General features: G+C 41.9%; 2 protein-coding genes across 2 annotated transcripts in view; one reads left to right on the top strand and one right to left on the bottom strand.

Moving 5' to 3' along the window:
* Positions 1 to 4,333, top strand: part of LOC136105797 (haloacid dehalogenase-like hydrolase domain-containing 5) — a 27,950-nt gene extending 23,617 nt beyond the window's left edge. The window contains exon 10 of the transcript XR_011740784.1: positions 2,953 to 4,333. The gene's annotated coding sequence lies outside the window, so the exon portion shown is untranslated. The remainder of the gene's footprint in view (positions 1 to 2,952) is intronic.
* RAB43 (RAB43, member RAS oncogene family) overlaps positions 1 to 10,787 on the bottom strand; it is a 19,159-nt gene extending 8,372 nt beyond the window's left edge. The window contains exons 1-2 of the mRNA XM_065845637.2: positions 10,507 to 10,787; positions 596 to 779 (exon numbers count right to left, since the gene is read on the bottom strand). Of these exons, the coding sequence (XP_065701709.1) occupies positions 596 to 779; positions 10,507 to 10,728 (406 nt within the window). The 5' untranslated portion in view covers positions 10,729 to 10,787. The remainder of the gene's footprint in view (positions 1 to 595; positions 780 to 10,506) is intronic.

The following is a 10,787-nucleotide window of genomic DNA, read 5'->3' as shown; positions in this document are numbered from 1 at the left end:
AAACCATTTTATGAAACAGCAGCAGTTTACCGGTTCCTAGAGAAATGTAGAATACTACAGGTCTACAGGCTTCGAGAGCCACATCTGAGACAGAAAAATTGGGGATGGGAAGCAGATCTTCTAGCAGAGAACTGACAAACCCTGACTGCCCTGAAGTCCTTCCAAAATCCTCCATCTGCTGAAGTATGTGGGTGTTCCAGTTCACCAAAACATGTTAGCTTGGTATGATGGAGCTTCTTTGGGCCCTGGAAACCTTCTGATCCTTATCATGAGAGTAGCTCCACCACGGCTGTGCCCTGGAGATCCTGGGCACCCAGTTCTCCATTAAGTGAGATGCAAAGGATTCAAAGCTGGCTTCTGATACAAAGCTGGCTACATCTTAGCACAAATTGATCAAAGCAAAACTTTCCTGTTTTCATGAATCAGCATTTCCTAATTAAAAAAAAAAAAAAAAATCGGGAAAATTTCCAATTGGATCTATTACATACATCTTAACTTCAACAAAAATAAAACTTTTAACCATCTTAAACAAGTATTGCAACTAATTAGATTGTACAGTAACATGTCGTTCTTGGTATGAATACTTTTAACTCACCAATCAGTATTTGTACAATGTTGGAACCGGCATACTTTCTGACATCCTCGATCCAGCGAGGAATGGACAGGAAAGAGCCTCTCTTGCTGATATCGTAGGCCAGGATCGCTCCATTTGCGCTGCGGTAATAACTCTGTGTGATGGTTCGGAACCTCTCCTGGCCAGCCGTGTCCCAGATCTGCAGCTAAATTAAACAAAGCATACAGCGAGACACTGAATTAAAAGCTAGGGCTTGATTCAATAGCCTTCTTATAAATTTCCCTTATACACAATACATTCTGGCATAATTTTTTTCTAGTTCTTTGTTCGTGATTTAAGGACAATAATGTACACTGGAGAACCTTTTGTGCTTGGTTGCTCAAAGTTTCTATCTGTATCAGTTGAGACACTCTGGATTCCTGCAGGTGAGCTCTGATGCATCCTTCTGTGGCAGGTTATGAAATGATCACTTTTGTATGTCCAGCCCTACCCCTTTGTCACCTCCCCTAGCAGAGTTAGCAAAACAAGATCTTAGCCCACAGCCAAGCTGCTCCAGTTCATCACCTGGTGTGCCACCGAAACTACAGGTGGGTTTTCATCAGCTTGTCCTCTGAGCTACCGACACAGTTTCACCAGTTCTGCTGCAGGGACAATAACAACTGGAGTAGGATGTGGCACTGGCATCTGAGAGCACTGATGCTGCTTTATAAGGAAATATGAGACAATTAAAAGAATATATATAAAAAACATGAAACTTTTGGAAAAGCCAGCAATTCTAGGTTCCAATAAAGTCAAAGATGTAGTCGGTCTAGTCACCTGTCCTTTTTTAGGTGGTAGAAGAGACATTACATCTGGGCAGGAGGAAGAAATACGGAGATTTTTGCCTAAATCCAGCAGCGTATGAGCTATGAGTTCAGTATCAGGGTTTCAGTTCCCAGTACTAGATGTTCCAAATAACTCAGAGTGGACAAACACAGTATCCTGCTCATAAGAAAAGTTTCTTTTTAAAGCTTCTTGTTTTATAGGTTGTCTAATGTCCTGGAATGTGACGGCTTATATTCCAGGAGCTTTTAATCTAAAGTAACTGTGGATGTTCTCATTCTCCACTTAAATCTCTAATCCTTTTTGAATCTTGCAAAGCTCTTGGCTTTAATATATAGCAGCAATGAAACCAAAGAATTTCCTTTTATAAATTTTATATATTCTGTCCTTCTGTTGCACTTTCATTTATCATTTGGGGATTGAGATGTGAGAGACCACTGCTTGTCTTTTTGTGCCATTCCTTATATATTCTGCATCTCCTCTTAACCGAGACAGGACATAAGCAAATATTCTTGGTTTTTTAAATCTTCCCTATAAGTGTAGACCTGTTAATTAGTTCCCCTCCCTCTGAACTCCTTTCTTTTAAAGTGCAGACAACTAAACACAATGTACCAATGATGTTTTATACCAAATTATAAGGAATCACTTTTCCATTTCTTTCTTTCGCACATTAGTACTTTGTATCTTCTGACTGCTGCATTTTAGCATAAATTTTCATTTTGGAATAGGCTGTGCTGATCAGATCACTTTCCTGTGCTAACCAAGCATTTAGATCCCAAATGTTATTTATACGGCTTAAAAGGAATCACTACACTAGAAAAGTACTTCTCTGTCCTGGTAAGAGTTTTCTCAGAGAGGGGGAATGGACTGTAATGGACTCAGAAAACCACAAAACAATGATTATTAACAGAACAGACAATTACTAGAGATAAGGAAGTTCATGGCAGGTTTATGTAAGATGTTCTCTGTACTCTAGTCTCCCACTAGACCTTTGTGTCTGTTACACAGTTTTAAATCTTAATACGTGATTAGGCAAAGTGCAAAACAAGGCTAATGATGATTACCCAGCTCTTGGAAGAGGTCTGAGAGATTCTGTGCATATAGAATAATTATAAGCTTTATAAATTAAAAAAAGTTTTAGCTTGCACTTTTCACATAGAAGGGATTTACCTGCAGAGTGACTGAGCAAGCCAGTCTTGGGCCTTGTGCTGTACACTGGATTTTGAAAACCTCTGTGTAAGTATGTACCATAAAATCACTGAGGCTGGGACAAATTTTGTGAGGTGGCAAAGCCAACTGCCTGCTCAAAGCGGGGTCAAAACTCAATGCTTCTAGGAAGGACTGCTCTATGATTTTCCTGGGGGACAAAAATGAGTCTGACCAGCCTGTAGTTCTCAGGATTTCTTGCCCTTCTGAATATTATATTTGCCTTTCTCTGGCATGCCCCCATTTCTACAGCCTTTCAGTAGTGATAAAGCAACCTCAAAATGTCACCAACAAGATCTTGCAGCACCCCCACACATTTTTTACTCAAACATTTCTATCTGTGTTTGCAGGACTGAATGTATTATACACAGTTGCTGAAGCCCTGAGTATCCTGCTGGGAACAGCACAGAGGACCGGTCTTCCAGGAGCTCCCAGCCATCTCCTCCCAGCCTACGCCCTCCAGGAAGGCCTCTTCCCTTAAGAATCTGAAATTCATGCTCCCCTACTTGTCACTCCTCTTTTGTGTAAGGATTCTGAATTACTTAGCTCTTTACATTATCATCAGCTTGTTGTGGGTTTGCTTTCATTGCTGAGACTACGGGATACATTAGACCCAAAATCCGATACTTTCTTTGCAAACATATCAACCGACACACGTTGGTCATTGTTCCAATCCTTCTGCTGGCAGAAGGAGCCAGGTCGCTGTTCACTCTCTGTTTCAGGGAAAGTCCATCAAATAAGGGCATGGTTTAATGACTTGCTTCAGCCAAACCAAGACCACACAGTCATCAAAAACTTGCCCTCTCCTTGCAGTGAAACTAGGAGCTGTTAATCTGATAAAGAGAGCCATGATTTAACTGAAAAATAAGTTTTTTCCTTTTGTTTGAAGGGTTAATACTAATTATACTGAAAGCACACAGACTGCATAGGGAGGAGAGTAATGGCAAAGTTGTCTTAAACTAATAATGAATATGCCCCTTCAGTTTAACTTGTTGCTGAAGGTGGGTGTGAGCCGATGCAATAACCTCACCTGAAGCTGAGCAAGGAGCCCTTGTTCAGTCTCTGGCAGACGTGTGCAGAGCCGGCAGCTCTAGCTGGTGAGGATCAGTCTGCCTTGCAGCATGCTCAGTGTGCAAAGGTACTTTGTAGGGGGCTAATAACAACTCACTCCTCACAATTTGGGAGCTTGAAAACCTTGTTGTCACAGTGTTTGAAGTTTTAATAACTGTCTTATTTTAAAACAATAAGAACACACACTACAGACATAACAGAGTGTGCAAGTATTATGAAGCAGATTACCTAGTCTAAAGGAAGATGTATTCCTAGAGGCAAAATGTAGCTAATTCGCTTGACAGCATCCTTACAAAACTCTACGAAAAATGTCTCTGTATAGCACAAATCAGTCCAATATAGGATTTAAAAAAAATAAGTAATTGCAAAAATACCAGTTCTGATCATAAGTTAATAGTATTTTCTCCAGTAGGGGTACACAGATACATTTCAAACAATTCTATTGAAAAGAAACATGACAACTATATATAAATACCAAGCACAACTACAAATTAGACCCGTCATTTTACAATAAAAGTTTTATATAGTCTCTTTGTTAAATTATCTTTATAAACAGGTAACTCTTGACAAGAAATAACAATTGCAAATTCTTTGGAAGAAAATTTAGTCTTAGTATTTCTCATTTTAAAGCCTCTCAATGTAAGTTAGATGTTAAAAATCAAAATACCAAGTGAACTGTACTAGCCACAGGCTACCAAAAAAGTATAATCATATAGTCTTTTGTATTGTATAAGTGTATCACATATGCAGTATATGACACAAAGTTCTTAATTATTTATTTTCTTTATTTAAGTGCTTCAGCTTTGTAAATAATGTGATGAAAGCCATGTCTGTCACTTCGTAACCTTTTAAGCAATTCCTTATTTTGTAATTACTTTCACAACAATTTTGGTGAAAGAAAGAGAGAAGCTGGGATTGCTGGAGGATTGTGTTAAATTCATGTGAGGATACTAAGGAAAAACACCTATGCAATAAGAGGTTGGTAGCAGGTCTTCAGGGGACCATCCCTAGTGACAAATGAGGACACAGAATAAACACCCCTTGTTCGGAAGGAATATGGCAGAATATCCTAAGTGAACAAAGGCAACGAGCCACCTTTCTTGTGCTAATTGTTTCACAGTTGAATGCCCACTTAGTTACAAAAGCTGGTTATTTTGATCTGCTCTTAGCTTTGAATTTTTTGGCCAGCAGAGCCCTTAGCACTGGCTGGTACTGAACAGCAAAGCACTAAACCAACTATTAACTCCTGTAAGTTTTTTCATGACTCCATGTAACTGCTGTAGAATTGGAGCTTTCCATAAGTACTTTAGACAAAGTCTTGAACATCTTTTTGTATTTGCTTTTTCATCTATTCCTGTTGGGAAGGAGTTAATCTCCTTCAGCCCTTGCCCAGACACAGGCTGGGCTCTGACTGCCTGGGGGGCAGGTCTCTGCAGGCAGCAAGCTGACCAGGAACCAGCAGATCAAGGGAGGTGATTATTCCCTTTTATTCAGCACTTGTTAGATTCCAATTAAAATATAGTGTCCAGTTTTGGGCCCCCCATGCAAGGAAGACATTGAAGAACTGGAGCAAGTTCAGGGGAGGGCCATCAACATGGTCAGGTATCCAGAGTACACACCCTGTGAGAAGAGTCTGAGGGAAAGAAGCTTCTTGAGCATGGGAGAGGGACTGGAGATGACCTGTCAGCTGCTGGCCCATGCCTAGGAGGAGGTCATCAAGACCAAGCCAGGATCTTCACACTGGCACATGAGGGGAGGATGAAAGACACCAGAGTAAAATTGAAACAAGGAATGTTTCAACTTAATGTAAGGAGGAAAACAGAAGGTGACAAAATTTATGGTGAATCTCTAAAAGAACATTCTGGGTTGTCTGAATTAGGCTTAAAGAAAGAGTTTCAACTACAGAAATAGAGTCTTCAAGACAGTAGGTGACAGGTTGACCAAAGAGCATGAGTATTATCAAATGGTTTGACGTGGCGTCTTCTTGCATTGATAAACATGTTGTTTATCAAAGGTTAAGGCTTAACAAATGGCCTCAAGACACGTTAAATAATTTCTCCATCCCATACTTCCTACATAACTTATTAAGAATTTTCCTGGTTCATCTAAACTATTACAGGAGTTCAGGTTTACTTTTGCTTGTGAAAGAGCATTAATAATAGCTAAGTACATCCTATTGCTGATACCTTCCTTTAAAAAGATAAAAATGTCACTTTTGTGCTACGAATTCTTCAACATATAGCAACTTCCATAAAATTTTCCATCAATGAAATGGTGGGTGCAAAGACCATGCTAAATGATTCTTAACCAACTGTGTCCAAATCCTGTCACCTCAAATGGCAAACAATAATATACATTTCTGTCCACTGACAAATCACAACACTTGCTCATAAAAGAAAACTTACTGAAACAATCTAGAAACTTAACCTATAGAGTTTCTGTCAAAAGCAACAAAACCAACCTCCGTATGGCAACACATTTCAATTTAAAGCAATATCCATACACAGTTAGGATAAACTGATCCATTCCATTGTTTCCCTACACCATTTTCAGAGAATGAGGAACCCCTGTTTGCAGCATTCCTGTTTGCTTTAGCATTATGGGTGTCACAGCAGTTAACACAGAAGAGAGCTACACTTTCCTATGGATATCAAAGAATATTCTTCCATCGAGTAACCAATAGCTTCATTTGTATTTGTTTAGCAGTGTTATTAAATACAACAGTCAGGAATCAAGACAGTTAACAAGTCCTAATTTTATATTACTTGCAATTTGGCCAGATAATGACACATTATATTTTGTGCCATTCTGAAAGGAATATAGTTACAGCCATGAGGCCTGAATCAAAGCCAAGAATCTTGATATCACATGGGCTGAGAAAGCTTGCAAATTAAGAAGTGCGGTGATACATAAAGAAGTATTTGTCAGAAAAATAACGTGTTTGTTTTCAAGTGTTCTTCTGCTGCTTTCTGAAAGACACAGCAAGAGAAAAACTATGGATAAAGGAAAAAATACTCAGTATATGTAAACCACTAAGAAATGACAGCATGAAGTAGATACTAGAGACACACAATTAATTTAAGAGGAAATTCAGTGAAAGAAAGGAATTTTGTTATTACTAACCACAATTCACGGACTTAGGAATTAAGAATGTCCTTGCCTATCATTATGTAGTCTTAGTTCCACCATTTTATAAATCTTTTCTTACAGTGACATAGCAGTTACAAAACATTTTTTGTTCTGTTTGCCAGATGCTTTCTCACACTTAAAGAACAAGTAACAGGACTTCAATCACTATGCATTAAGTCAACAACCACAACTTTTGGGAACTACAGTCTGTACTCTGTAGGACTACATTTTGCCAGCTAAGGAGAATGTATTTTATAGGGCAGAATGCCACAATTTCAGCCTGTTAAACAGCATGTGCTAGAGGTTTTTTAAAAATGAAAATAGACCGCAGACATTTCCTAAAGCTGAGGGGGGAAATTCTGGATATATGCTGGTCCGAATTTGCTTTTGTGATAAAATCAAGGTGGTCATCACAGGTAGCTCTGACTTTGAAGTTCCAGCAGAACCCAGTGTGCTAGATCCACCAAATCCTGCCTGGCTCTGTTCCCTACAGGCTGCCTTCTCCAGCGCCTCCAGGAGCCCATGGCTCACAACAGCCTGTCCCACGGGCAATGGGCCTCTATCATCCCACCGCACAACCCCTCAAATTACAGTTGGAGATCTTGAAACAAGAACAACAGGAGACTGGATGGCGCAGACAACCTTACATATTCTTCCTCTCTGGAAGTAGCAAATATTGGCAAATCAGGGTTAGCACATACTGGGGAAGCTTACGATACCAATACTTTACTGTTTTATTTCAAAAGAAAATGCTTCAGTTATCAGGACTGACCATTAATAGATCCTTTTTCAAGCATTAACATCTCTATAAATCTGAGGTTTAGTCAGCTTCAGTAGCTGATGAAGCAGTGGTGTAGTAAGCATCACTTGAGGCACTTGAAAGAATGCAGTTTTAAGATGCACGGAAAGCCTTGAGTTTAAAAACAACAATTAAAAAGTTATTTTCAGAACTTTTAGATCCCTTTAGTATCCCAACATGTTTTTCCCTTATCCAACAAAAATGCATCAAAAGGAAGTGAGACTTAGAATCCTTGGGCTCCAAATATTTCCGAAACATTATATAACTGCAATGACAACACTTGAAGTTTTAAACAGAAAAGGACACAAACAAAATTAACCTTAAAATGTTTGTTTCAATCTCAAAAGAAGTATCTGGCTCACAGTCTCTATGTTGTGTTGTAATACTGTCCTCAGCCTGACCAAAAACGAAGTTTAGGCCATCGGTGATGTGGAGCAAGCGTTCAAAAGCTCTGTGGGACTTTTTCTGTTCTCTTGTTCTGCAGGACCTTCTGAAGACGAGCTTACAAAATATTATAAAAATAGGAATTGTCTTATTCTGCACTGTTTGCTAAGAAGAAAATAAGCCTTTGCATTCCTTATGAAAACACTGTCTTGAGTAGCAGAAACCCATAATGAAATGGGAGCAGCACAGAAAATCATCACCTGGCATGCTTTTGTATGGATCTTTTTGTAAGGTCAAACTTTATTTTAAACATGTCCCAAACACCTCGATTTGAGGCATCCCAATCAACAATTTATCCAAAACTGTTAAAACACAGTATGTATCACATGACTGAGCCAGACACAGTGAGACACACAGTGTCTCTCACAGAGCACATGTACAGGCTTGTTTACTACAGGGACAGGATGTGATCTGTTTGGAGAGCGAAAATGCTCCTCCTACAATCACTGGAACCCACACCAAAACCAAATCTGTCAAATGTGCAAGATACATCTGACACAAAGAATTTATTTACCTACTCTATAAGGGAGCTCACAAAAGTATTATCCTTGTTTTCCATTTCCTGTAACATGCTGAACAATCCTACCTAGATTGGATGTGCTGCTCTGAAATCTCAATCACACTGGAAAAGTCTGACTGGGATTTAAAATATCACATAAAACCTACTCCTTAACAGACCAAAAAAAGAAAAACTCGCAAGCAAATGTTTTCATATTCTAGCTGTGTCCCTGACTCAGCAGCTATCAAACATATATGTAAGGTAAATTATCAACAATGTTGCATTATTTTGCCTAAAGTAATGCTTAAAATACTCTTCTTCAATCTGTGCCTCCCTAATTTTTGTTCTAAGCGGAAGTATAGAACATTCCAAGGAAAAAGCCTCAAGAGCTTGCATTTTCTCACTATTTTTTTTTTGTAAAACACTTAGCAACAACCCACAGGTTTCATTACAGACTGACTACTAATTCAGGTGTAAGTAGTGACAAGAGGAAAGAGCACAGGTAGTGAGTTGGGGTTATTTCCTGGGCCAGTCCTCTCCTGCTCCCCAACTCTGTGGCCAGACCCCTGGCACCAGGAACAGACACATTTGTCACTTGCTATGTGCCTGGCATTTATATGGCGCCAGGCTTCAATCCGAAAGGAGAAACCACACTTCCAACAGCTCCCTTGCTAGAAAGCACAGAAGAGATTATAATAGCACAGACAGAAAATCTGAGTTTCCTTCTCATCTGCTAACCACAGCTACACGTGATAGGGAAATGTCTGATGCTGCCAAGAAAATAAACACCTTGGCTAGGAGTGGAACTTCTAATCCCCCTCCTTTCCTAAAAAATTTGAGCCTTCATTTCTTCCATTTCTGCAACTTTCTCTGCTTTTAATTCTCTGCTCAAAGTTAATTTATGTACATAAAAAAGAAGACAATACAGGACTTTGACACCTACTTTGGTAAACACAGAGCAAAATTCAACTGCAATCACCGTATTTCTGTGTCACCAAAAGCTGTACAGTTTCATGATCTTTCCCAGGCAGCAACTACATTCAATTCCTTTTAGTTCCCCTGGGGATAAGTAAGGATAGCTGTCAGACCCCATTCTGGAGGTGCTTTAAGCCCTTTTTCCTGCTGTTTGATCATCCTGTGCTCAGAGGCCAATGTGTTGTGGGAAATCTATGCCTCTTAGGGTCTGAGGATAATTCCACCAGGTAAATGTCCTATCCTCTCTCTAACCCTAACAAGTAGCTGGTTTTCTCCAGCAGAAGAAAAGTAGAAGTCAGATTTAGGGTTGATGTGTTCTGGTTTCAGAAAAACTATAAAAGTTGCACTTTCTGAGACACCCTATAAACAGTGGTTTAAGGTAACTTAAATATGCCTATTTTAGCAACCACTCCTCAGGCTTCTCTCAATGTGCCAGTTCCACATCCCTTTCTGGAAACATGACAGTCCAGCTGAGGTTCCTTCTGGCTTGTAAACAGCCCCTCGCCAGAAGCCTGTTCGACAAGAGGGGTGCTGCACTCACAGCGGAGCGGCGGCAGAGCCCGGCCGCAAGTGAGCCTTGGAGGGGCTTTTACCGGCCTTCAGGCGCTGCTGACGAGGAACCAGCCCGGCCTGCGGCTGCACGGCTGTTCCTGTCCCAGCAAAACACGGCCACGGATGCGCTCGGGAAGGCGGCACCGGCGCTGAGCAGCCCGCCCCGGGGCACAGCAGCAGCCCCGGGCAAGTCCGCAGCAGGACGGGGCACCCAGGTGGGTGGCACCGCTCGCCAAAGCCGCTGTCTCGCCACCGCCGCCTCCTCCTCCGGCAGCCGGGCCGGGGCCGGGCGACCCCGCCGGCATCTCGGCGGCTGCGGCGGCCCGGAGCTCCTCGGGGCTGGGGGCGGGCCGGGAGATGAGCCCCGGCTCCCCGCCTGCCCCGGAACCGGAGCGTCCGGCCGCTCCCTCCGCCCCGGGCCGCCGCTCCGCTCACCTTCACCCGCTTGCCCTGGATCTCCAGGCTCTTCATGGTGAAGTCCACGCCGATGGTGCTGCCCTGGCGCTCGGCGAAGGCCCCTGTTTTGAAGCGCTGAACGAGGCAGGTCTTGCCCACGCTGGCGTCCCCGATGAGCACCAGCTTGAAGAGGAAGTCGTAGCTTTCCTCCGGGTCGGGGCCGGGCCCCGCCGCCGCTCCCGACACTGCCGGCCCGGGCATCGCTGCGGCCTTGCGCCCGCCGCCGAGGGGAGCCGGGCTGTGCGCAGCGCCCGCCGTCC

The sequence above is a fragment of the Patagioenas fasciata genome, chromosome 10 (genome assembly GCF_037038585.1).
Source record: "Patagioenas fasciata isolate bPatFas1 chromosome 10, bPatFas1.hap1, whole genome shotgun sequence".
In the NCBI taxonomy this organism is placed as follows: Eukaryota; Metazoa; Chordata; class Aves; order Columbiformes; family Columbidae; genus Patagioenas; species Patagioenas fasciata.
This window is presented reverse-complemented; position numbering and strand designations above follow the sequence as displayed.